General features: G+C 50.9%; 1 protein-coding gene across 7 annotated transcripts in view; it reads right to left on the bottom strand.

Annotated features, from left to right (window-relative positions):
- The window catches only part of rbms3 (RNA binding motif, single stranded interacting protein), a 172,569-nt gene that overhangs the window by 45,391 nt on the left and 99,664 nt on the right, over nucleotides 1–27,514 (bottom strand). For all 7 annotated transcript variants that reach the window (XM_029167425.3, XM_029167421.3, XM_055512686.1 and 4 more), the window contains one exon: nucleotides 1,496–1,653. In XM_029167425.3, the coding sequence (XP_029023258.1) occupies nucleotides 1,496–1,653 (158 nt within the window). The remainder of the gene's footprint in view (nucleotides 1–1,495; nucleotides 1,654–27,514) is intronic.

Below are 27,514 nucleotides of genomic sequence, written 5' to 3'. Positions count from 1 at the left end.
AAACAACTGCGCTTCATCACAGTTACACAAACATGTCAATAAGCCTCTCGCGTTAGGAGGCAGGTCAGAAGCACAGAGGATGTGCATGAATCACGGCGAACCTCTCTGTTGCGTTCCCTGTCTTCCTCCAAATCCTGTGCACGGAGCCCCCTCCACTAAGTGCTTATGAAACAAGGATTTAAGCGGAATCAAAACAAAAGCTGTTTTGCAAAGGTGCTGAAAACCAGCCCTCTCCGCAGCTTCCTACAGAGCTCTTTATCCCCCCTCGCCGGCACGACGGGCAGGTAGACAGAGAACAGGTGGGCAGACGAGGAGTAAATAAGGCAGACGGGCCATTAGGCAGTCACAGGGAAACAAACCGGGGGGCTAGGCTGCGACGGTGAGTCAGGCTCCGGGGGCAGCAGCCAGGTAGGCAGCGAGGCCGGCCCTCTCTGTGCTGCCTGTGCTGCTGGTTAATGGCATCAGGTGCTGCTGTCTGCAATGATTAGTGCTGGGGCTGGAGTAATGGGCTCTGATAACAGTAATAGATCGGCCCACAAACACTTAGCTGGGTTTACTCTGTCTAATGCCCCTCACGGCCCAGCCCTCAGCAGCTGTCTGTCTGTCCGTCGGTCCGTCCGTCTGTCAGTGGGCGGCACCGCTACCGTTTATAAAACACATCCATCCTGTTATTATCAGGCCGGCATCACATGCCGACCGTGTCGCTTCTTGATCCATTGATAAACAGTAGAATCCCACTGTTCCTGAAGATTTCACCTGATCTAACCACTTTACCGTATGTTTTCTCCCACGTTTCACTTGACTCGTGCCTCCTTCTCCTTCCCCTCCTCGGTTTAATAACCTCTGTGATTACTTTCTTTTACCTGGTCTTCTCCCTCTCCATCACATCCTCCCCTCCTCCTTCTGGTGACTCCGTGAACAGGTGGCCTGTGGCAGGTTGTTGCTGTGCTCGGCTTGTTGGTCTGCAGGAGGCTGCCTACCTGTCTGCGCCTTTTCAACATGCACCTTGTGCACATGCACAGCTCCGTGGCTGCATGTGTGTGTGTGCACATGCTCACGTTTGTGCATTGCCTGTTGGTGTGATGGTGTGCGCCTGTCCTGCTGTAACCCCTGGTAATAGAGCTGGGAATAGGAGAGGAGTTCAGCAGCGAGAGCAGGTGATTAAGTAAAATCCCTGCAAGATGGTGGTTGTGTGGCGGTCGGTGGCCTCCGCTGGGTAAACAAGGGAGGAATGTGTGGAGAGGAATGGGAGTCTGGTGGCTGACGCCGAGGACAAGGACAGAGCAGTTTATGACTTTGGGGGATTAACAAGCTAGAGTGGAAACTTTTCTAAGTAGATAAAACTGTCGAGTTGGGCCTGGTGGCGGAAAGGCAGCAGTCGCGGCTATATTGGCAGGAGCAAACGGCCGAAATCCACGAACGTGTGCGTGAACAGTGAACACGTGTGCACCAAAGCCAGAGTCAGAGGCGAACGCGCTCCTCCGGCGCCGCGTACCTGGCGAAGCCCACGCCTCTGCTGACCCCGTTGGCGTCCCGCAGTATCCTGGTGGAGATGACGTGGCCCAGGGGCTTCAGCATGTTCTCCAGCTCCTGCTCGTCCATGGACACCGGCAGGTTGGAGATGTACAGGTTGGTCGGGTCTTGCTCTTGTTGCTGGATGGATGAAGGGAAGAGAGGAGGAAGCGTGAGGAACAATATGTCTCGACACACAAACTCATTAAAATGCATGGAAATGATTTAATCTAAGTGGGAGATGAGAAAAGCGAGGTAGAATGTTTCTAGGTGTGTGCGTGACGGGGTTGTCTCCAGCCACCAGCTAAAGCTGCACAGCTGGCGCTGGGCTGAGCCTGAGGTAGAGGAGAACAGCTGGCCCGGCCCGGCCCGGCTCGGCCTGGCCCGGCCCGGCCCGGCCAGTCAATCAGCCCACGGGCCTCCCACCGCTGTGGGGGCGTCAGCCACACGTCCACGCTGCTTTATTATGGCTCATATCCGCCTACACACACACCCATGCTTTCCCTTATATTCACCCAACCTCTATTTAAGGTGCTGGAAACAACCATAACATGATGGAGACAGAGAACTCTATGGTGCTTTAAGTATGCACCGCTGAAGAGCACGGCGGCGGGTGTAAATCGATCGATCTTGATTTAAGGCCTGCACTGATCTGCACTTTGCCGGTGCGTTTTTGAAAATCAAATAAACTCATGCAGGACTCATTTCAAATGTGAGATGAGTCTGTCTCGTCAGGTCGGGCGACTATTTAATATTTAAATGCACTTAAATATTGTCGATGCGTCTTTAGGTCTTTGCAACGGCCATCAGTAAAAGCGGATGTGAGTGAACGCAGCATTTCGCGGCCCGGTCCGCGTGTGCGGGAGGCGGAACCGGGCACGGCAGGTTCCCTCGCTCTTCATCACTGCAGCCGCCTCCGCTCCTCTGCCTCTGCTGTCTGCTGACGGCGGAGGAGCGGGTTACGAAGGGGGAGAGGAAGCGCCTCCGACGTCCTGCCTCCGTCTCTCCCATCTGTCAGCGGAGGAGGCCGCTCCCTCCTCTGATTAATTAGCCGCCTTATCTGACAGGACATGTTTGATCTGATTAAAGCCTCTGGGAGAAGCAGGGAGGAGCTGCATGATCCCAGTTTGGGGCAGACGGACCATTCCGCCTTCCGCGCGTTCGTCATGTCGGCGTTTCAGGGTTCGAACGCGGGCTCCGTCCGCTGGAGGGGGTCATCGCGGGGAGGCCTCGTCTGCGCCACGTTCCCCCTTTGATGGCGTTCCGCGCCACAAAGCCCTAAATACCCAGATGAGAAGGCGACGGGGAGGAGGGGAGGAGGGGAGCCGTTCTGACGGGGGGTGAGACAGGGGAGATTTAATTCCCTTTAATGTCAGCCCCTGCACACGCTCGCCTGTCAGGCGATGAATGAAACTGTAATTGAGGCGCGTGTGCCTGTGTGTACCTGTCCTACAGTCGTTATGAGGCCGTGTCGCTGTCTGGATGTCTACATCACAACACGGAGCCCAGCCTTTGTTTTAGCTGTGGGTTTCCCCCCCCGCTTCTTGTCGGTCCCCTCGCCGTTGACCAGTGCTGTAGAAGGTTAATGGAAAGGCTCCAGGCTGCTCTGGGCCCTTGATGAGCATAATTCCTTCACCTTGCCACCAGGAGGACGGGAGGAGTCCAACTGTGCGCGTGACGGGGGGGGGGGGGGGGGGGGGGGGGGGGGGCTGTCATTTCCCGCTGACGGATGGGCCCCTCGCCGGAGCTGGCAGCCCCGTAGCACTTATTTCATTTCCACACCCGGCTCTGTTTACCTCACTGTAATTTCTGAGAACATTACCATGCTGCAGGGGAGGGGGGGGGGGCGCGTTAGCAGCGAGGGGGAAAAGCGGCAAGGATCTGGGTTAAGGGAAGAAAAGGGAGAGAAAGGAGGAAGAGGAAAAAAAGGATGAAGGTGCAAAAGGTGAGAGAAGCTGAGGAGCAGGACAGACGCGGAGGCGGCTGACGTGACGAGCAGATAGAAGACATTAAAGGAGGCTCTTTTTGCCTTTTGACAACGCTTGAGGGAAAACAGACGTCAGCCGTTAGAAGTGTCATGTTCCGCCTATGGGGCTCTCAGGGCTGTATCCGTTTAACTGATAAAAGTTAGACAGAGATATGTGCCTGGACCGGGGGCAGCGCATCCAAGGCTGCGATGGGGATCCAAGCTGCCAACATCCTTTCTATGTCCAACATTACTTCACCCCATTCTGCCCCCCCCCCCCCCCCTCCCCCCCTCGCTTCACGCCGCTGACCTCTCCGTAGCCCCTTCCTGCCCGTCGGAGCCCCCACCGACTGGGGCGGCCCGCGGCCCTCTCTCGCTCGCTCCCTCCATCAACCTGTTCCATTTCCACCGCCCGCCTCCCTCCCCTCCCGCCTCCCTCGCCCTCTGTGCTCAGCTCGAGCTGCAGGTGTAATTGGCTCTACAGGGCCTCGTGGCCGCTCGTCTAAACACAGACACCGGCTCAACCAGGGCTGCGCATGCAGCTGCCACTCCTTGATGTAACATCCCCGCTCCGCTCCCTCAGGTTCTCCGCTGCGGCCCGTTGTGTGACTAACCAGCGGCCCGGAGGAGCCCGGTTAGAGCCAAACACAAGCGGACTAGCAGGAAGTGGCCGCGTTCGTCCTGCACCGAGGTTTTCTGCCGCTGACGGGTTCACAGACGCCACAGGGAGCGCTGCTTGATCTGATGCGGGAGCCTGAGTCGGCAGAATCCAGGCAAAGGGCAGAGGGGAGGGAATGAGGGGACGCTGGGAACACTGGGAAGCGCCTCAGCTCGCTTCAAAAGCTGGGCTTTAATTTGCGAGAGGCCGAAGGCGCCAAGAGGGGGAAGTACAAAGGAGCGATGAGTCCGTCAGCTGGTCAGACAACAGCCGGCAGCAGCGCAGGCAGCCGGGCAGCACCACCCCTTTGATGAGCGCTTCCCACCATTGTCCCGCCACCTTTCACTGCGCAGAGGCTGCTGACAGGCGCTTCCTCGACACTCCCTCCGCTCCGTCTGCTGCAAAGCCCCTGAGTGACACGTGGCTCCCAGCCTCCTCCAGCAGCAGCCATTTGCAGCGCGCGTCCACCGAGCCGAGACTTGGAGCCACCGAACCGGGTTCTGTGGGAAAATCAGGTTGGAGTAGCTGCTCGTCGGACCATTCGAACCCTCCGTTAGAAACAGAGCTTGGAGGCGACGGATGTGTGCCGTCACCCACGGCGGCCATTTTCAGTCCAATTACCATATTACGTCTGAACAAACAGCCTGAACACCTGTCAGTTAAACATGACCCGAATAGATCAGGCCTGAAGATAGAGACACAGTTATCACTGCTGTAGGAGCTGAATTAAGCCGAGCCTATACTTCTGCTCAACAGCAGATATCATCTTTGCTCTAATTCATTTCCATAATTACTTCGGTGCAACCTGTCGGTTGACGCTTCAGCACAGGTTTGTAGCTGATCGGTGCACATTTCCACCACTCGCCTGTGTTTCACTGCATCCACCAAAGGACATTACATCTGTTTTTCCAGGTCTGTTTGTGGCAAAACCTCCCGGAAATGTACGTTCAGGACATTTGCAGAAAGCTCCTCGACACAGTTCGGGTGCAAAAACAAGATAATTTAAATTGAATTAAAATAAAATCAGAAACTGCTCAAAAGTTTGATGTTTCTAATTTAAGGTGCCAGCTTTTCTACATTATAACTAATATCTCAAAAATTTCAGGGATAATCAAATGATCTGCAAATTCCCAGACACAGAAAATAGGGTTACTGTGTTTTTATGTCCAGTTCTCTGAAGGCATGTAAGCAACTTGACATACACATCGATTATATTATGAACTCTGTTGCTGCTGAAATCATTTTTGTGTGATGGCACCACATAAAATCTGTGCTTACGTCGTGGATCGGTGCATCTTGACGAAACGGGTTTACACCTGATAAAGCCAAGGACTCTTTTGTACTACACAAATCAATGACCTGCCCTCTGCCACGTATCGACAGCGTATCGACGCAGTTCGTCGTCAGCGTGTTCTCCTGATCTGTCATGATTCAAATAATAAGCTACCAAACACATCAATCATTTCATTTATTCACACTGGATCAGTCTTAGTAGCTCAGTGTCAAGATCAGTCGCTCACGGAACAGATGGCGGCTTAAAAAACATACATTAATTACCCTCTCAGGATCCTTTTCATGGCAGAAGTAAATCAAAGTTTGTCATAAGACGAAGTATTTTTTTCATTCCATGAAAGATTAAACAAAGAGCAGCCGATGAAGCTGGGGAGCTACAGATTATAAGTTCACCTCGCTGGCGCGTGGTTCTGCCGGGCTGAAATAAAACGTCACCTGATTAAATAAAAATCCTACAAATTACCATACGCTGCTGCAGCGCCAGCTTCATGCATCACATTATTCAGCGGCAGAATTCTCCCCATGAGTGCAATCCGAGCCAATGACAACAAAGTGTGTCCTAGTCGCCCAGAGGCGCCGAGGTGTTTAGCTCGGTTTTAAGATGCACACTCGCATAATTACACGCGACGCTGCCGCACACGCACAGTCGTGCACACGCAAACATGCGCGCGCTGTCAATCTCGGGCCTATTACCGCTCACGGAAAATGGCTCCTCGCTCGTCGGTATTATGCCGAGATGATAGATGCTGCGTAAGGAACAAAAGTGGCTGATACATTATGGCGCCTGCGAGTTGCACGAACGCAGCGGTGGGGCTTTGTTTTACTTACACTCAGCTGGGCCCGCTCAGCCGGCGGAGCCGCTAATATATTCTTTCAGCATAGGGGCACAAAAAACAGCTTTGGGAGAACATAAAACTGTAGCCGACGTATGTATTTACAACATGCTTTTGCAGTTGAAAGTACGCGGCACCAAACGGCGCTAGCTCGCGGCCGTCAATGTCACGGCTCATGCATTTTGATGCTGGCTTAATGTGAATTTAAATGGGTCCGTATGTGCTTCACCTGCTTAATCACGACCCCCTGATTTGATCGCGTGTCGTCCTCGCTGAGCTAATAATCCGGAGATTAAAATTTCATGTGGCGCCTGTATCGAAAATCCATTATTAACATGGTCCTGGGCCTGAGCGTAAGTGAGGGGACGCACATGCGACGCTCCCAGATGATCGAAGGACGCGTTCACTGTCCCGCTGCAGGAACAGAGGAAAAACCTTGATCTGTGGCCACGTCCTCGGCCGCAGTCCCTCAGCTCAGGGGTGGACGACATCCGCAAATGTCTCCCTAGTTTCATAATACATTTTCATCACTGTAACCTTCGTATTTTTCCATTACAGGGTTTGCAACAACAGCTCATTGTGTTGTCGCCAGGGTAAATGCATTTTTCCATCTTATGCATCATTCATGATATCATTTCTGAGATTGAATTCCTCCTGGCTGACATCATGTGGAAGCGGCGAGCGCTGGTGATGGTTTTAATTTTGGAGGAGATAGAAAGGAGCGGTTTGATTTCCACTACTGACCAACGAGAGGACGTCTGTGGGTTGATGCAGGAAACCTAGTGGATCCGTAAATTATGGATAGGAGTTCATTTCTTTTCTCTCCTCCTTCATTGTTTGTGCTTTTGAGCCTTTTTTAAATCCCCACTGCAATAATGTTCCTCTTTCTATGTTTTCCAAAAAGTTAAGAGCATTTGAAAATTTGCTGTATGCAGAGAAACTAAACTAAACACATGACATCCTGTAGTTGTTAAAAAGGGCAACTTGGCAAAATGAGGCCTGAATATTTAGTGGTACGTGCTTTTGCCAGTCAAAAATATCACTGCATCCAATAAAAAGATACACAAGCAGAATCCTAATAACTCGGAGGAGAAATACAATGTTTTGTGTACTTAAATGTATGAAGATACATGATTTTAAAACATATTTTTGTTTCTCCTTCACTGCAAAATTACAATTCTGCAGTGGAAACACGAGACAAATCAGAAGAAAAATGAAGAGAAGAGAGAAGAGAAGAATGTAACACAGAAAACACTCAGAAATAACAGGATAATCTAGAGTTTGTGTGTCAGGAATTCACCACAACCACAGGATTTTTTTTGCAATAAAAAACAATTTGGATGAGTGGTGAGTGGCTCCAGAACTAGTAACTGAGCCCGTGGGGTTGCACCAGACAGAATAGTTGGGGAGCCACCACTCTAACCTCCCAAGATCACAGATATGCTCCGCAGCGACCGACACTTCAGAACTACACGCAATGACCATGTGTTCTCAACACGCCGCGGCCTCTTCCCCACTTCAAACGCTGTACGATCCTCGGAACGGGCCTCACCGCATCATAAAATCGTCATGCATGTTCTCTCCACAGCGCATGGGTCAAATGAGCCGTGGCAGTGGATGGTAAGTGGCTTCAATAGGCTGCACCCACATGACCCCCCCCCCCAGACAGAGAGAATAAGAAGTCGAATGCATGGGTCACAGCAGAAAAAGACAAGGAGGAAGAAGAAGGAGAAGGAGAAGAAGAAGAAGAAGGAGTAGAGGAAGGAGAGGAAGGAGAAGTAGCTGTTGAATGGAGAAGACACCTACAGTATGTTGACAAGTCAGACACTGTGTTAAGAGGCAGGATGTGTGAGCCTTTAAATAGAGTAGCACAGCATCATCAGAAACCAGGAGAGTGACAATCTCTTTGTTTCCATCCACACTCCATCACCTGCTCCCCGAATGGAGGCACAATGCAATTTTCACTTATGAATCCACCGCAAAGCAAATAGCACACGCCGTTTGCCCGCTTCTCAAACACACCCGGCATAACTACCCTGGGTCGTGGACTCATTTGTTATTCCTTGTGCCATGTGCCACGACCCACCGGGGAACCGCGGGGCTGCGGCGCCGAGGCGCGGCGCCGTGCGAGCGCCGAGCGTCTAACTGCGGCAGAAACACCTCGCCTCGGTTTTATCACGTCTGCTCGGAGAAACGGCGGCGCGACGGGGGCGAGGACTGCCGAAATATTGAAATACATATTAAAGAATTATTTCTCAATGGAAAACAGCAACAACGAAAGTAATAAAAAAGCAATAATGGAAGTGTTGTGTAGAGAAAGCCACTCAGAACAAATCAACATTTATGTGACATCAGACAGGTTCAGTGCTGGAACTGATGCAATGATTTTCAATTACAAAACGGCGATGCGCGGTATTAGTTTCCTTTCAAACAGCGACTGCAGGTTCTTTAGAGCTGCTATAAATCAGGTTTGGAATAGACAGCGAGGAAAAGCATACGTAGATGAATACACACACACACTCAAGGTTTATCTGAGCTCATTCACGCCTGAGAAAATCACTTTAAACCGGCTAAATCCTTCTTGTTTCAGTCACTTTGTGCCGAACATGAGAACAAATTTTCATACCCACCAAACATGTCAGTCTTTATTTACATGTAGTTTACATAATTATCCTAATACAATAAACTAACGCAGGAGTTTCTTGTTTGTTAAAGATTTTTCATATCCAAATGACCTCAAATTGCCTGTGTGCCAATATGTTTGAGCTTGATGGACGACATTAAGACCGTTCGGTGTGGTCTCCGGCTCATTTCAATAAAAATCAAGAGTTGCTGATGCTTTTAGCAATTAGATAATAATGGACGTTTTGTGAAAACTGTAATTTCATAATTACATTTCAAATTAAAATAAAGAGCGGTTAGCAATTATTTGAGGGACACGTGTTTTCCCACGTCTAACGTTCGGCAGAAAGAAAACCCTGATAAAACCACTAAAGCCTTATGCAGGCGATAAAAAGATTAATTACACCAAACGTGTAATCATCATGCAACAAAACAGAACGGTGGGCAGTTTCCCTTCGCCGGGTGAATCTGTCCACGGCTCCACGGCGGTGCAGTTTAAGTTTCCGAATGCAAACCAAATCTCCTCTTTGTGTGTTTCAGTGAGGGCGTCATTAGTGGTGGATGACCTATATAAAGGGGACGGCTGCTTGTTACAGTCTAATTATCACCCTTAATGGCCTGGAAGAGGAGTGGTGCAGCAGGAGATAATGTGTTTGTTATGGGCTCTAATAACAGTGGAAGCGAACTAACGAAGCACCCTGGGTGTCCCGCTGAGTTCAATGGCTCCATCACTCCTGTTCCATGGAAACTTGGGAAACACTCCTTAACGGTTTGCTCTATCTGGAGAGAGAGAGAGGGAATGAGAAGCGCTTATACTCAGACGTGACTGATGGCAGTCAGGAAGGGGAGTCCCTGGCTTTTAAGGCGGCAGCATGGAAGCATCTAGATGGATGTCATAGGTCTTGGCAGCAGCTAAAGGGACAACGGCATCCGCATGACAGCATGACAGAGTGGATGAACTCTGGACTGCAGGCCAGGAGGAGGGTCATCGCACCCAGAGGTCATCGGAAGTGAGAGGAGAAATCGCACACGAGGTGACTTTGGATAAACATCCGTGCTTTGTGTGGCCACATAATTAACTGTCACATCATTTATCACTGTCATTCAGGAGGGCATCGCCATGGTCACTGCCGCTGTCATTATCTGGTCGAGCCCCCGGTGCTTGAATGAGGTGCAAAGCGGCTTTGTGGGAGGCGACACTAACATCAGTTAACAAATGATAAAAGCACGACAACAAGGCTTAAGGAACTGATCCTGTGGCCTGTTGCATCAGAATAAAACGGGGAATACTAGCTTTCTTCAAACCGTACAGACGCACCAGCGAACGTCTGAACGCCATCTAATGAGCTGCATCATTAACACGGAGATGTTTGATGCCACAGTCTTTCATCCCAACGTGACGACGGGAACAGTGAGATGCATTCGGCGCTACAGTATATGATCTGAGGTGATGCAGCGACCGGGGGGTGGGAGGAACAGCTGTACAGACACAGGCAGACAGTGGGGGAATCAAAAAGACTGCGGCTCGGAGAAATGTGTTCACCCGCTCAAACGGGTCTTTAAAAGCAGCGCCCTGGCATCTCCTCCTGGGCAGTCGGCTGTGAAAACAAGCCCGGTGACCCCGCAGCGCTGGCAGCTCGCTAGCGCATAAATGGTGTTGTTGTGTATAATGACATCAGAGGTTGCGCTGGTGGGCTCCAGGTGTCCGACATTAGTCCAAATCAAGGCGATTAGTGTTCATCACGTCATCATCAGCGTGAGTAACAACAGCCGTGTCGTTGGGTTAGCCTGGGCTTGTTAAGTGTGTGTGTGTGTGTGTGTGTGCGTCTAGCACCATCATGTGTTTCGGCCATTAACAAGTACAGGGAGTGTGCAGTAAAATCTTCGCAGGTTCACTGGCTGTGATGTTGGTTACTGCTGTTGTTATTGCCATTGGAGTGCCCTGGAGGCAGCCCGGCTACACTCGCATTCCTGCGCTCTTGTTAGGCCTGCCATGCTCCACTCCCCTACTCCACTTCTCCGCGTCCTCCCCTCCCTCGCTCACTCATATCCCTGGCTGCTATAATTAGAGTAATTGGAATCAGATGATGCCGGCTTAATTGGAAAGGAATGCAGACGGGGCTACGGGGCTTTTCCGCACGGGAAGATCGGCTGGAAGAGAGAACACAAGACAGTAGGGAGGAACGGAGGAGCGCGAGGGCCACAGTCACGCATTCAGCTGCTCTGGCTTTAATAAAATTGGCAGGATTCTGTAGTAAACACACAAACAAATTACGAGGCCTGATGGAGGCTGAATGCTGTCGTATGTTGGCAGCTAGGACTATGATGTCAGGAGAGGCAACGCATGTGAACCGAGTTTGGCAAAGCCTTTAAATTACAGCAGCATGATTTATAAACAGGAACGGGTCAAAGTTGAAACTCAATAATCTCATCTGACAGTAGCTTGGACTCGGTAGAGCGACGCACCAGCGTTTCTTAGGAGGGTGACGGGGCCACAGGGTGATAATGATACACATGGCATGATAAAAGTTGGATATACAACTTGCCAACAAAGGGGACAGAATATTAAAGGTTAGAATCCATTGGTGAGAGGGCAGGTTTCATTTAAACTGTGCCAGAAGCAAACTCTCCTTCCCAGTTGAAAGAAACTACAAGAGAGAGAGAGAGAGAGAGTAAAAGTGGGTGAGATCAAGGGAGCGTAGGAGACGAGCCTGGTTTCATTCTGCTGAAAGTCACAGTTGAAAGTCAGCCTGATTGTTTGCTGTTTGTGCACTGTGGCCACTGATGCGTGGGAAGAGTGCTAGATTCCCTGCAGGCGCTGGCAGCTTAATGAAAGAGACACACAGCCGCTTCGAGAGCCGGGACTTCCTCATTTACGCTGAACCCCAGGGGATCACGTGCTGCAGGTGGCCTCCTGCGCAACAGGGGGCAGTGTTGCCTGCGACGCAGAAGCCGGAACGGAGGTTGATGGAGCGGCTCCTCCGGCAGCTTCCAGGCTCCATCTCACCGCTCGTAACACGGGGGCGGCGACCGGGGGGTGGAGGGAAGGCGCCGGCACGCCTCCGTCCACGTGGGACTCGGAATGGGTGCGTGCGGCTCTTTTTGCTTCGCCGGCCGCCGGACGGCTCGGAGCCTTTGTCTTCCTGCGACGCTCCCAACACCTCAGTTCGTTACCGAGCGTAATTAGCGCGGCGCGAGCGGGCTCCCCAGTCGACGCGCAGGACTCAGATGGAGTCCTGCGCGTCGACTAGCCTGCTTTTTCGCTGGCGCGCTCTCCTCATCCCGCATTAATCCTCCGTTCAGCGCAAACTTGAATTCTCTGAGAAAATGTTTACGGCAGGAATAACTGCCTCCGTCTGTTTGTTGTGGGAGCGCCCCCTCTTAAATTCGACGCTGCTTGGTTCCAAGGTCAGTCCTAATGAGTGTCTGGCTAATCTGATGCTAGGTGCCAAAGTGTGTCCCTGATGAGGGCAGCAGGTTGGCGATGAGACCGCCTTCCCCCCGCCGCTCGCATCTCTAGGCAATGACCAGACTCATTTCCAGGCTGCCTCCTCCGGTCCCGCTCGCTGCTAACAGGGCCGCACAAACAAGGTCATTCCGACTGCTGTAAGAGGAAGATGTATCATTTACTGGGAGATGGATGACACAATGTCGCTGCAAAAAGCTTTTATTTTGACCAGACATATTACGGCAACCCTCTAGCTCTCTTTCCCCCCTCCCCTCTAATTGAACAAGGAGGCAAAAGACAACTGCCACTTGAGCTGCAAAGGAAATTGCCTCTTCAGTACAGCGGAAAATACACAAACCACCGTTGAAAGATGGGTGTAGCAATTCAACAGCCTGGTGTAAGAGGGCTGAACAAAGATTGAGTAAATTGGAGATGGACATTCTTGATGACCCCCTCGCCAATGCTGCGAAGGGCAGTAAGCCTCCCTTCATTATTTTCCTATTTGGCACCATTATAGCTCAGATTTCCTTTCTAAGGCGGCAGTAGAAGTCCGTCTTACAACAGGTGGAGCTAGCGGCTTCCATTTATCAGATATGTGTTGGTCGTCAGCCTTTGATGCCGCCTGCTGTGTGGAGCTGAGCATCTGACAGCAGCACAGTGCATATGTTGCCTTTTATCAATTTATTAGCCAAACTAGTTCAGTGTCACTAGGAATTGTGTTTGCGGTTTGGTTAAAACATACAGCCTCACTGCGACATAATTAACAAACAATTAGCTGTTTGCAATGAACAAATTACCTCCTTAGGTTTGTCTTAATTAGTTTCTTTCAAGTTAAAGGATGTGAGTTAAAGGATATGACTTTGAGCTGACATTCGTGCTGCTGAGTACAGACGAGCACAGCTCCTGCAGGGCTCAGGGCCAGAGAAGCGCAGCCTGATCTCCCATGGGTCTAACACCTGCCAGATGTGGTATATGAGAGGGTGACCAGGGCCCTTAGACCGTCCTCAGCCATCCGAGAAGACGAAACCCCACTGCTAGCGCTTAATTGAACCCACTTGATGGCTGACCGGCCGAATTACATGCAAGTTGACATTTGCTTCTGCGCATCACCCCTGCACCCCCGTCGGCAGAGGACACCGGCAAATTAGCAGCGCCGCAGAGTTTTGAAAGAGTTTTTGTAGGTTATATATAATATCTTTTGGTTGTATTATCTTTTCATCACCAAGACGATGAGTTTTAATTAGCCACAGAACAATCTGCATCATGAGCAGTGACCTTGACAGGGCAGCGGCTGATAACAGGTACAAGAGCACAGAGAAGCGGAAAGTAGAGTACACAGCGCTTAACCACGTACTGTACGGAGCACAGCCGACTATTAAGTCTAGTCTGTTGCAGGCATCAAAGCAAATATCTAAGGAAGAAGTCCACACACCAGGATTTGAACATCCACAGCTCCCATGGCACTTGTTTCCAAGTCATGTCGATTCAGTCCCATTAGCGAACTGCAGGTTTTCCTAATGTTTTGAACCATCCAGGCAGGTAGCAGTCCCCAGTTATGGTAATGGTTTCACCCAACTCTTTGAAGCCATACTGGCTGTAATGGCGTCTGAAGAGAGCAATTGAGAGATACAACCCTCCGGGGACTCATTAGCGAGGACCGGACTTATTTGAAGAAGATTGTGTACGGGAGAGTGCAGAAAGAAACTCGTTTTTTTCCCCCAGACGTATTTGTTTTTTACCACCAGCTTCCTGTTAAGACTCGAGCAGCGCGAGGGCAGAGCGGGACGAGCCGTGTGACCGTGCCCCTCGCGGACAGCTTAAGTTGTCAGACGTTGGCCGGGGAGCTGAAGTACTGCAGCACCACAAGCCACAGGAGGGAAAGTCTGGATATGAAGAATGTGATGTGTCGGCAGGGTGCGAACGAAAAACAGACAGAACGGAAGACGGTGCGGGAGCTGGGAGCGCGGTGCTGCAGGATGCCGTCTTTGGGCTGTAACTGGAGCTCACAGCAGGCTTCATAGGCGGGTGACGTCGCAGATGCTGACAAGTACATTAGACTCTGGCTTGTGTTGGTCTGATGTGGGATGACACCATGGCCAAAGCACGAATATGTTGGAAATATGCTCCATTTTCTTACTCAGTGAATAAAAGGTTTAAATGGGGTCAAAGGTCAAGGGTCAGGTCCTGTTCTAAACTGTTGGTGCCACTTGTTCCCAAATATGGCACAGGACCTCTGTATGCCTCAGCCTCTGTCACAATATTTCATCAATTTCAATTGACCCAAATCCATAAAAAATGACTAAAAAGAAATTTCCTGAATCAATTTTTCATCCACGCTCTGTCACATGCAAAGGAGAATGAACAGAATTCAGCAGTGCAGAAAGAGCCGGAGAATGTGAGGTGTTCGTTAACTGGAAGATCTCCTTTTAAAAGACCCCCAGCATTTACATTCCCCTAAACCCTTGCCTTTCATGCCAAGCCTGCTTTCAATATCAAAGCTCCTTTTGAGAGCCTCTAGTGGAATGATAACAGAGAGAAGGGGACTTTTAGTGAAAACGTAAGATCTTGAAAAGAGGGAGAGATGAGGCGAAGAGAGGAAGGAACCGAGGGGGAGGGTGGGAGCCGGGAAGAGACGGCGTATCAATCGCCCCTTTAACTGACATGAGCATTCTGAAGCAAGGTGTTTTTTCATCTTTTTTTAAACATGCGGGGAAATGTGAACACAACGCCGAAAGCGTGATAAAACATCATTAGGCGCGACGCTCCGAGTTGTGGTGACAATGGGATGCTTCTGTCAGATACGCTGAGGATTACACGCGGCGGCGCCTCTTCTTTTGTCACTGATGACGCTCGCTTGGGGCCGCGTTAGCTAGCGCGGGGGCCGCGTTAGCTAGCGCGGGCTGTTTGTCTTGCGGGGAAGCGTGCCAGCCGAGCCGAGCACACCTGGAAGCTGTTGAAGATAAACCGGGGCTATTAGGGATCGCCGGAGACGGGGCCGCGTGCACACGTGTGCGTTTGTGTGGTCTGCGCAGCGTCTCCACGCGTACATGCTAAGGTAATCAAGTCCAAACGTATAGCGTGTAAAATAAAACACGGCACCAAAGCTCCACCGGAGGTTGTAAACAACACTGACATCATTATCTCAGATAGGAACAAAGTTTTGGACTGGGAGCCACCTACGCTGATGAAGGCTGGCTTTTCTATGAATCATATTTTAAATGTGACTTCATTCATCTTTGGCTTCTCGGAGGCAGATGCAGATGTTGAAGGCGCTCCGCGGCCATGTGGCTGTTTTATTCTAGTCGGTCCTGTCCAATCTCATCCTGTTTGCCTGCAGTGCAGCCTGTTTCCGTGCCGACACTCGCTAGCTCTTATTAGGCCGATTCAAGAGGAATTAGATTGATATTTATAGCAGAGGGCTGTGAAGTGAGAGTACGACGGCCCCGGTCCCTGGACGAGCAGCAGGAGCAGTGACAGAACCGAATCACAGCGTACGTCTCCATCCTCCTCACTTACAGACGTACACACAGATTAGTTGTATGTGTGGATGTTCCCTCTTCCTGTCATGGTTTACTCCCACGCTGTAAACATCACCCTCCAGGTTGTGACACTGATGAGGAAATCCCCCGTCTAACCCAGAAGAAACACGCCGCAGCAGAGGCCTTGTTTTTCACAACAAAGAGAAGAAAATGACCAGAGATTAAATATCCCGCGTCAGCAGTTCCCTGAACCTAAAATTCGAGCCTGGCAGTGCTCACTTCCAGCCATCCAGTCCCCCCGGAGAGCTCCAGATAGGACCTCCGCACGGATAATGACTTCTCCTGCCTCCCCTTCTCTGCTCTCTGCTCAGTCACCGTGCCAGCGGAGGTAGTCTGACCCCAGCGTGGACCCCGGCTTCCTGGATATTTCCTGGAGGACCTTGGATAACCAGGCCGCTCTGGAGGACTCCGGCACCAGCGGGGGTACAGCCCACCATGAAAGACTCTGCTTCGCTGAGGCCTTTGAGATGCTATCGGCTGCTGTTGGAGGTAAATCTGCGCAGATTTCCCAACACTTCAAAAGGATTTGTCATCTATTTCTCTAACTCAACTCGTTCCTCGTAGCTTTCGTTCGTCCTGTTTTGATCTTTCATTCTAACCTTTCTGTTATTTGAACCACGCGGACGCTTACCCTAATGCTCGGGGACTTGACACCTGATTATAAGCTCACACTATTCAAGCTGCTGTTTTTCTCTCTGCACACACGCACACACACAAACACACACACACAAACAGCAGTCAACAGGCAAAAAGTGAAAACTACTACAGTTCTGTCAATTTCCTGCAAACCCCCAACAAACAAACAGCGCATGAGAAACAGAAAACAGCAACTCCTGAAGCAACGCAATGGCAATTTTCTTCTTTTGTGCTTCTGACAAGCTGTATACCCGCGAGGGGAAAAACATGGAGGCTTCCCTTTGGGAGGGAGTTAACGACATGCTGAAGGCTTTTCAAATGGAGGGGAGGCCTGGCATGTGCCACAGTAAACAAGCTCAAACGCTGGGAAGTTCAGCGAGCGAGCGGTGCCCCGAGTAAAGCTGCTCCAACACGACACGCTGCGTTTGATGTGCCGGCCAAGTTTGCATTCCCCACCGCAACGACATGACGGCAGCTGCACACGCTCACTCAGACATGGAAACACACCAGCGCCAGGCAGGCAACAGGTGTGGCTATAACATAACGCAGGCATAAACGCACACGACTGCTCCGTCCCCTTCACGCCCATCCGTCGACATCATACTCAGCCCGCTTCGGTCTGGGAGGCGACGCCACGGGCGCCTACGGGCCGTTGTTCCGTGGATGTGTTGCTGCAGTGATATTTCATATTGCACTGCTCGGTGGCGAAGGTGAAAAAGTTGGGGCAAGAATTCTAAGAAAGCAGAGTCAAAACATAACGAATGAGTCAGTTGGATGGAGGAATTCAACAAATACATCACAGTGCTTGTCAGGTACCAACCACTGTGGGATTTGTCCAAACTAAACAAGGGGCTAAGAAAACTGCTGGGGGTTGCATTTAATATGTTTTCGCCACCATCTCCACCATCTTCGCCCGTCCACATCCAATTCGCCTGCCCTCCGGCAGCGGGTATATAGAAAACTAGCCTCGACCAAAACATGATGAGCCTACAAATCTCCTGCGGCTGACAGAGGGAGATGACTGGTGTCCCGTGTAGGAGGAGACCGAGATTTGATTACACTCTGTCACAGAGCTCTTGGATGAAAAACACAGGCCTCGGTCGGAGCCAAAATGGCGCTTGGGCTGAGAGAACAGGCCTCACACTGCGACTTGGAGAGGAAACCAAAGCGTAATAATGGAGAAACTAAGGAACACGATCCCTTCAAAGACATTAACCTCAAAACTACTGTTTATACTAGAAATGAATAATTGTGTTTTTGCACAGCTTCATATTCAGGGATAACTAGACAAGCCTGCAATATCATCAAAATACTGCTGTGGGAAACACCCTGAATAATCATAATCAGCCTTTAATTAATAAACCATATAGTGCAAGCGCTGGGAAACTACCGAACGTCCTAAAGCACATCTCAAACACAAAGGCAGACAGATGGACAGATACAGTATGTAAATCATTTCTGCCTGCTTGTACGGATCATTTTCTAGCCGCCACTGGCAGAGCTGAGAGCAGTGACCATCTGGTTTCCCTGTGTTTACTTCTCTCTGAGTTCACTTTAAGTAGTGCAGCCAGATTTCAATGGGAGACACCACAGACAGGCCCGGGCCTCAAATCTCCACATCCAAGCGTGTCACGGACACATTCGTGCGTTTGAGTGTGTGTTTGTGTCCATCTGTATGAATTAGGATCACAGGATTCGGTGAAAAGCCAAATTTAGATTTAAGGACATCCTCCTTTCTGGTAAAGCCACATCCTCCAAGCAGGAATTCACCCATATTTCTGTTCTGACTGGAGAATTGTGAAATATTTCCCAGTGAAAGTGGACCCACACACACGCATGGGCACAGACACAGTAAAGCATCTCTGCTTTCCACATTTGGATCGAGTTAGTGGGATTAAAACACATCATTTCTGTAATTAAAATAGCAGATGTTTCGTGGCCAGCCGGGCTAGGTGGATTAGCTAAGCCCCATCGTGAATCCCAGGAAGTGCAGGACAAGGTCAGCCTGCCAACCTGCCATGTGATGTGATGCCTGGGTCTGACAGTGGATGATACACGCACTCAGCTGCTGGGAGCAGTGGAGGGGAGGGGGTGGAGGAGGCAGTTAGCAGGAGGCCAGAGGGGGTAAAGAAAGACTTACAGGGATAAATAGGAGCTGATAGAAATAGATAGATAGAAGCTCAACATAAAAGCAAAGTGTAAGGAGCTAAAGAGTGAAAACATAAATCCAAGAAATGCCTATAAAACTTGATGAATGTAAAGGCTTTTCTAGTTTATAGACGAGAACGTGATACGTGTCCGTCCAATGCTGCACCATAAAAGAAGAGTAAGAGGCGCCCAAAGGATACGTTCACTCTAATGTGTTCATGTGTTTTACGAGCGCTGCTCATTGAAAGCAGAGGGACTGTGCTCCTCCGCAGACGTCGACCCCAAATTATTAAAGCGCAAAGACAACAATGACCTATATCTTCCTGGCGCCGTCTCTATATGTGCCGTAGTCATTAATCACCACTGCTTGGCATGGAGGAGCATCGCTGCCTTCACATTCAAGGCTTTAAGCTGAAGCGCTTCCAACTTGCAGGGAGCTGCTCTCTGAAGAAAGCTTTGTGATGAGCGCTGAGGCCCGAAAAGAGAGCGGCACCAGACTAAGACGGCAACGGGCACCGAGGCCCAATAACCGATTGGGCCTGACGGAAAGTCCAGGCCCTGCCAGGCGACCAGCGATGAGGTCATGGGACCGGGGAGCTAGTGGCTGGCCAGTTAGTTATGTTCTTGGCCCATCCATCAGAGCTGTTATGAGAATAAATCTAAAGTGACAGCCATCGTAGCCAGGGCTGAGGAGTGTGTGTGTGTGTGTGTGTGTGTGTGGGGGGGGGGGGGGGGGGGTGTTAAAGGTGGGTTTAAAGCCTCTCAAGGAGGGAGTGACGGCGCGTCTGGCTGGGAGAGGCAGAATTTTACGCAATGAGGTGATTCCAGCTAACGGCACCCATTAACATGCTGTGTATTTAGTGAGGAAAATGAGATAAGATTAAGAGGCTGCGGTCGTCTCGTTTTTGGAGGTCTTCACCATCTGCCTGGTTTTATATTTGTGTGTCCGCACGTGCGTGTCATTGTTGTTCTCCTTTTGCTCCTCCTCCTGGCGCTCGTTGTTTCAGGTACGAGAACGTGCCACCGCCGTCATGTGGCCAAACTACAGATCCGACCGCTTGAACGTTTCCGGGGGTGGTTTATAGACGGGGCTCGGACCGTCCCGAGGCCGGAACAGTTCAGTCAAAACGGAGACGAGCCACGGCGTCCCCAAGGGCACCTTCACGCCCCGGCAGCGTCCACAAAGGTTGAGCGCTCTATCAGCACAAAGTGAGCTCTGGGAATTGAACTTTCAACCCTTCTGGTAATTTTGTGAAGTATGCAGCACAATGGCTGTATCACGATGCTGACCAAAAATGTCACCTTGCCCTTTCCTCTTGTCACAAAGAGCCTGTCAGAGTCCTGGGGGCACTAACTAATTACTGCTCCCTGTGCTGGATCGCGGACGTGGAAGGCGTGTGTGTGTGTGTGTGTGTGTGTGTGTGTGCGTGTGTGGCTACTAAATGACAAAGCGCTGCTGTAAGGTCAGGCTGAGCTCCTTAGCGAGACGGCGAGTGAGATGTGTAACGAACACGAGAGAGACAGCGAAATGCAGCTACGCAAACAGAAAATTAATTACCATCCTGGGAGTTAATAAAGTGAAAAAGTGGACGTGTCACGTTTGAAACCGTCCGGCTGCCGCTCCATGTTTGTGGGTGACACGCACTTCAACAAAGGTGCAGCACAAATGAGTTTAATATAAAGTTAATGCTAATTTTGATTAGCACGTAGCCTGGATTACCTTTACAAATCATTGCCACATCATTTAGTAAAAGTGACTAATTAAAAGTAATTAATCAACTGCTTCGACTGTTAAAATATCTTAATACTTTAATACTGCAATTACCAACTCATTTATATAACGTAACCAGGTGAATTTTCAGGAAATTGCTGCAAATTAGTGGACCTGGAAAATACATAGTCACCGTCACATTTTATTCAGTAAATAACCGTGATTGATTAAATAAGCAAAGCACTTTAGCTTAATCATAGGGAATGATTTCACTCATGTGGCTCATATATTTCTCCTTCCTGTTTTTAATTTAGGGAGGAAAACCGAGCGGACGCCCTCGTCGACAGCGCGCGGCTGCACCTGCATCGCCGCTCAAGCTGCGCTCCGCGCCTCCCTGGCCGACGCGCGGCGCCATCAGCGGCTTCTCGGCCTGCGCCGACCCAGAGCTTCATTAGCGCAAACGCCAGCCAACGCGGCAGAATTCCACACCCACGCGCGGCGCCGGCGGTGGACGCGCGTGCGCGGCTCTGAAACTCACCCGGCTCCGCGTACGGCGCAGTACGTGACAGAACTGTTTACTCACTGTTTTAGCAGCGGCGGTAACTCTTCACAACATTAACGTCAACACTGACCTTAAAACGCAGTTCAAGGCCCGGAACTACACGAATACGGTAGAAGGGCTGATTTGTCAAACTGCTGCAATGTTCTGATATAATAACAGACGTAATAATTGATGACATCGGAGGCACGCTTGGATATGACTCATTTGTGCTGCTAAGTGTGGTGCGTCTGCTGTGGATGTGGTGGGTAATTCAGCAGGCTAATGCGATTTAAGCATTACAGAGGGGGAGGCCTGCTAGTCAGCAGAACCGGTGCAGCTCGGTGTTTGTCCCTGCGATGTGTTTAATGGGCCCCTCCACACATCCAGCCTCCCTGGTGAGAGCGATGCTAATTACTGTACAGCACCTTGCTACACTCTCCTGCTGCTCCTCACACACACGCACGCACGCACACACACACGCACACACACACAAGCATGTATTCACATTTACATGCAAAGAGAGGAGTCGACAAAGAGTCGAAGAGGCGAAGCTCACACTCACCCGGCGTCTGCACCCGCCTCGACATTGGAGCTCCTGCGTCTCGACCTCATGACCTCACATTGAAAAGCAAAAATCTACATCTTCAACTTGACCTCTCTTCACTTGTCCTGGACGTCAAAGCCAAAAAGCCTCTTATTCAGATGGACGCAATGAGGCAGGAGCTGTGTGTGATATGCACACGTGTACCAGACACAGGCGTGCGAGCGTGCTCGCGTATCAAACGCCCATTTGCGTGTTCGTGTTGTGTGTGGTGCGGACACACACACACACACACACACACACACACACACACACACACACACACACACACACAAACACACACACACACACACACACACACACACACACACACACACACACACACACACACACACACACACACACACACACACACACACACACACACACTAATGGGATGCAGAAAGCAGCGTGGGGCTTTAAGAGAGGCTACGGGTGAGTGTGTGCTGTCCATGACTGCAATCAATTACAAAACGTTGGGGCTGCATGTTCTAATCAGAGGCATAAATGTCAGCTCCTTTCCCCCGCACACGCCTCCATTTGCATCCATTAATGCAGAGTGAAAAGGAAAGAGCGTGCGAGCCGGCGAGAGAGAGAGAGAGACAGAGACAGAGAGAGACAGAGAGAGAGAGAGAGAGAGAGAGAGAGAAGCCGCCTTGTGTTTCATGTGAAGGAGGTGAGAGCAGCGAACAGGGCACAGAAAGCAGTGATGGCGTCCCATGACCCAGATAATATGGAAGTATAATACAAACACGGCTTCAGATGTGCTGGCTTCTGTCACTCACTCTCTGAGAAGCAACAGGCCTGGCAGCAGAGGTCCCCTCCCTGAGAGGATGAGCAGAGCGACGGAGTACCCGCTGCAGAGGCTAGTAGCTGCAGCTGCGATCGCAATTAGACCCTTATGTATTAACCATACCTTTGAGGGGAACAGAGGGACGTGGGAGCGAGAGCTGGGCGAGCAGCTGAATCATATCTCTTCCTCTCCTCCTTCCTCCCCAAGCAGCGCAGCGGTGAAAGCTGCTCCCCGCGCTGCTGTGCAGCGTCTCCCAACGTTCCAAAGTCATTAAAAATCTGACAGCGGACACTTGTATACATCCGCGCAGCATGTAAACAGCCGGCTCCCGGTGCCGCTGCCTACGGCTGGAGCCGGCGCTCATGACTCACAGCGGCTCCTCCGGCCGTCCTTTTGGGGACTAATCGACCCTTCGCTTGAGCCTAATTGATGCTGCTCGGGTGAACACTGGATGCTGGATTATTCAGTCAAACTTGTTTAGCTGGTTCTCAGGCTACAGGCCGGAAAACATCTTGGCTTTAGCTCAGCGTCAGTATGGAGCAGGCAGCGCTGGTGCTCGGCACAAAGCAATTAAGAGCAGCTCACACGTTTTATTTAAAGCAATAAATGCTACAGTAGAAACTGGTGCACGGCAGCTCTGCCTCCATTGGCTCCTTCTTGACTGACAGCCCGATTCGCACGTGCCGCTTTGTTCGCCGCTCGCTCGCTCGCTCGATGGAAGGCCCATATGTTCCACGAGATGAGGTTATTCATAGGTTGGGAACTCTGCCGAACCTGTCACTTCCCCTCGCGCTGACGAGCTTCATTAGACGACGGGAGGATGCTCCCGAGCCGCGTCCGCCGCGCAGACGCTCGTTCAACTGGACTGGTTCAACTGGTGCCGTGTTGGTGCGACGGCTTCAGCCGGTCGCTCGTGATGGAATCAGATTTGTGTGTGGGAGAACAGGGAAGCGTGCCACGGCGCTGAGAGACGGCAGATTGCCAGCTTTTAGAAAAAAGGGGTGATTGCTCACTTATGGATACTGACTGGTATCACAACAATAGCCTTTTTTTGTGTTTACCGACGCCTGACTATCACCCACAAATAAGCATATGGCTGAAACGAGGAAATATTCCAGCTCTCCCAGAGCACAGTTGCACACAGACACAGAGGCACACGCGGATTCTGTTTGGCTGCTGGTTTTTGTCAGTTTACGACCTAAACCCCCCATTGTTGAATTAACTGCAGGGAGAGGGGTGGGTGGCTGGAGCCGCGGTGCCAGGGCGACGCTGGCCCAGAAAAAAAAAGAGAAAAGCCACAACACAAACGAAATGTTGGCAGCGGATAGAGAGGCAGTATTTTTCCAAAAACTGATTACCTTCCCTCTACCCTGTGCTCCCTCTCTCTCTCCCTTTCTCTGAGACAAGCTGTTCCCTTGGCAGCTGTTTCGACAATGCCGATCCCTAAGCGCACGGTGTGTGTGTGTGTGTGTGTGTGTGTGTGTGTGTGTGTGTGTGTGTGTGTGTGTGTGTGTGTGTGTGTGCTGAGGTCACTAATTTAAGAAACCTCCACATGCAAATCAGTGCAGAAACGCGCCGGCCTGGTGGATGCTGGAGCGTAGGAGCTCGACGAACGCTCAGCTCCGCCGTCATGTTGGAAACCCTGCGCCTTTTTAAGGGCCGGACCTTCGTCGGAGCCCCTTTCGCCGAATGAGTGGCCTCGTCGTAGTGTTTTTTCAGGTGTAAGCTCTCCTGGCCATGTGCTTCTACCCACCAGACATCCTGCACAATTCTGTCATGATTGCATGAATATACGGCACGAAATAAAGAGCAGCCATAGTATATTTAATATACATATCGTGTGCAAAATAGGAATTGTTATTGCTACTAACTGGCAGGACTCATTACAGGATAGATGATGCTTCTCTACCTAAAGCATGTCACATGTGGCCGCGGAGCCCATGGGCAGGAAACAAACACATCATAATCCTCCTCTGTAATTAGGAAAATGAGAGACGTTGCCGTCGGACAATGGCACAGAAACAGATGGCGGCGGGGAAGCGGCGGGCGCGGAGGTGAGCGTCGGCTTGACAACTCAGATCATGGCTGCGTCTCGCACACAGACACGCGTCTCGCACAGAAAGTGGACCTCTCCAAGCGCCTCCTCCTCCCAGACCCCCCGGTGAGCGTGCTCGCTAAGAGCCCTCCTCTGAGCCCCTAATGCAATGCAATCAGATTAGGGCTGTCGATGTAAGCCTTGAATTACTCACATTATGATTTGATTGGCCAATAATTTGATTGGAGTCACATCTCTACTTCCCCTGGTTCCTCATGCACGTCCTCACCGTCCCTCCTCCCCCATTCTCCCTTCGCCTTCCCCGTCTCCCTGCCTCCCTCTGGCTCGAGGCAACAAAAACAACAAGCACGGCTTTCAGCTCTCGGGGTGGGGTGTGACCGTTTCCATGGGGATCACGAAGCTGGTTGATCAAGGCAAAATAAATCATCTTCACTGTAAGTCAGATGCAACAAGACACGCCACCTGAAAATCCATATTCATTTTACACAAAGCTATTTATATCTTATATTTTAAGTCATATATAACAAGACTCACCACCTTAATACCGTAGTTACATGTATGGCTCTTTATGATGTCTGGGTCCATACAGCTGTTACTGAAACAAGCATAGTGTAAAACCAAGCAAACTCTTTAGCTTCAGCTAATCTTTAGCTTGTTTGGTGTCCAACAGTGGAGACATAAAGCTTAAATGAAAGGAAGCGTGGATTTCTCTCACGCGACATGTGCAGTTTGATGCCGAGTGAAGGTTGTGACTGTGTATAAACCAAGCGATAAATATCTCCAGCAAAAGCATTCATATTAGCAATCATATTTCCTGCACTTAACGTGAAATACGACTGTTTTCCTGCAAAAGCACCGGCTGAAGGTGAAGTTCTAGGACGATGCGAGCGCAGCCGTACGGGGGGATCCATCCTCCAGTGCCGGTTTGCTCCGGAGGCGGCGAGGATCACGGGTCACTCGGTCCGGTTACAGCGATGCGATGTGAAAACAAGCATCTCTATAAGTTAACTTAATGCTGCGCGGGGCCTCAGAGCGACCGACTCCCCAGCAGCTCGCTCGTCCTTTTTCTGACAGTTACGAGGTGTTGATGCTCTGTTAATAGGGGAACACCGACCCGGATGCGGTTCAGCGGCTCCCACACCTCTATAAAGCATGTGGCAGAGGACGGAGCAGGTTAACGGCGCTCCGATTTAGATATCCTGCAACGGGACTTAATAAGACGCGGACCTCGCTGTCAGAAAGACAGGAGGGAGCGAAAAGAGGCATTAGCAGCATCAAGTGATGCGCAAACAGCCTGGAGCACGTATTTAAGGAGGCTCCGCTCTTATTTCACTACACGGAGGGAAAAGAGCTGATTCTGTTTGACTGCAAACTTCAAAATGAATCTGGGAAGAGTGTGCGCTGCTCTGCAAATTAGCCCGGGAGACATTTTGTATCTATGTCACACACCACGCAGGCAGGATAGACAGGGATGGATGCTTCGGTTTGATGGTAATCACATCCCTGGTTCCTCCTCCCGCTCCCGTCTCGTCTCCCATCCCCGGTTTTAACTTTCTTCAGTTGTCGTGCTCCCCTGGAGGGCGGCAGCCATCTGCTATGAATCATACGAGGCTCCGAATCAAATGTAGCAACACGGACTCGCGGCCATGTAAACAACGCGCACGCAGACGACGGAGGAAGACGAATCACAGTCGCTGGCAAGACACAAAGACGTCGCACGGGAGAAGCCCCACGCGGGAGAGAGGACGTGGGAGTAAGACACCGAGAATCACATGTTTTGACATTTGGCATCTAAGAAGAATGCAAAAGCATAATAATCATCTGTCAAAGTCGACAAAAGCCTAAAAGGAAGCGCGAAGCAGCTGAAGATGCTGTGAGAGGGAAAGGTCACCACCTCGATGCTGGCGGGCGATAGCGGGGACGACGCTGCTCAGTTAACCCGGGAGATAATGCAGAGATAAGAGGCGAGATGGCGGCGAGATAGCCCTCGCACGAGACGGGCATTAGAAAAGGCCGAAAGCAAGGCGGCGGCGGAGGCCGAGGGCTGGAGAGGAGCAACGAGGACCCGAGAGGAGGAGGCTGAGACGTCAGGAAGTCGCACAGCAGATCACATCACAGCGCAAGCAGGCAAAATGTTGACACTGCAGAGACAAAAAGGCCGAAATACAGAGTTCTAGATAAGAGTTTGTGTAAATACAGCGTTTGTCTGACAGACGCTTGTTATTTAAACTGTGACAGTGAGGCAGGGAAACTATGACTCTTTGGCTTAATAAAAACGGGAGTTGTCAGTGTGAGTTTCTTCGCCTGCTAGAAACACGCTTTAAAGCACACGGGGGGATTGGGGAATGTGCTGATGTTTTGTTTTTTTATGTAAAACACGTTGGCGGAGAGGCAGCGATCAGAAATCACCTCGGAGAGGCCTCAGACGCCGGAGCCATACATCTACCTGTCCTGTCTCACTGCCTCGCTCCGAAATGCTGACCATGTCTTGTTGCGTCCTCAGGAGGACAAAAAAAAAAAAAAACTGCCTTAACCCTTTCCTTTCTCCTCTTCTGCTCCAGCATCAGCTCAGAGAAGCTGAGCCAACGTGTTCATCGCGCGTTCACTGGAAGTCAATGCAAACACAGTTCCGCGTGTCTTTGCTGGTGACATAATCATTTGTAATAAGATAAGTTGTTGTGTGTGACTAATTGGATCGTTGTTGCTCAGTTCGGAGCCTGACGCTTTAATGCTGAGCCCGTGAATGGGAAGGTGTGCAGCAGCAGGAGGTGGAGGTGGCCTGAGCGGTAGATGGGGGGTGGGGGGCTGCAGGGAGGACTGGGGTGGCTGGCACTGGCTGATCTAATCCCAGAGTTAATTGGGATGACTGATGAAGACAAATTGAAACGGGTGAGAGCGAGGGAACACGCGATGCACCACAAAACGGTCCGCCGTCGGCCTCCGGGGGGGGGGGGGGGGGTTTAAAGACCAGCAACACGAGCGTGGAGTGAACACATCCAAACGTTAGACTCCACCCAGGGCAGCAAGGAAACGGGCTCACGGACCGGCGCCGCCGTCCTCTTCAAGCCCGACACCATTCACGCGATTCTCCTCCGAGTCGAGTGAGTAAACGAAGGCAAAGTGCTTCACCGGGTCCTTCGGCGTCGGTGTCGGCGCGGCGGCCCGGTCCCTTTGAACG

The sequence above is a fragment of the Betta splendens genome, chromosome 11 (assembly GCF_900634795.4).
Source record: "Betta splendens chromosome 11, fBetSpl5.4, whole genome shotgun sequence".
NCBI lineage: Eukaryota > Metazoa > Chordata > Actinopteri > Anabantiformes > Osphronemidae > Betta > Betta splendens.
The sequence above is the reverse complement of the archived record's forward strand: the minus strand, read 5'-3'. Positions and strand labels throughout refer to the sequence as shown.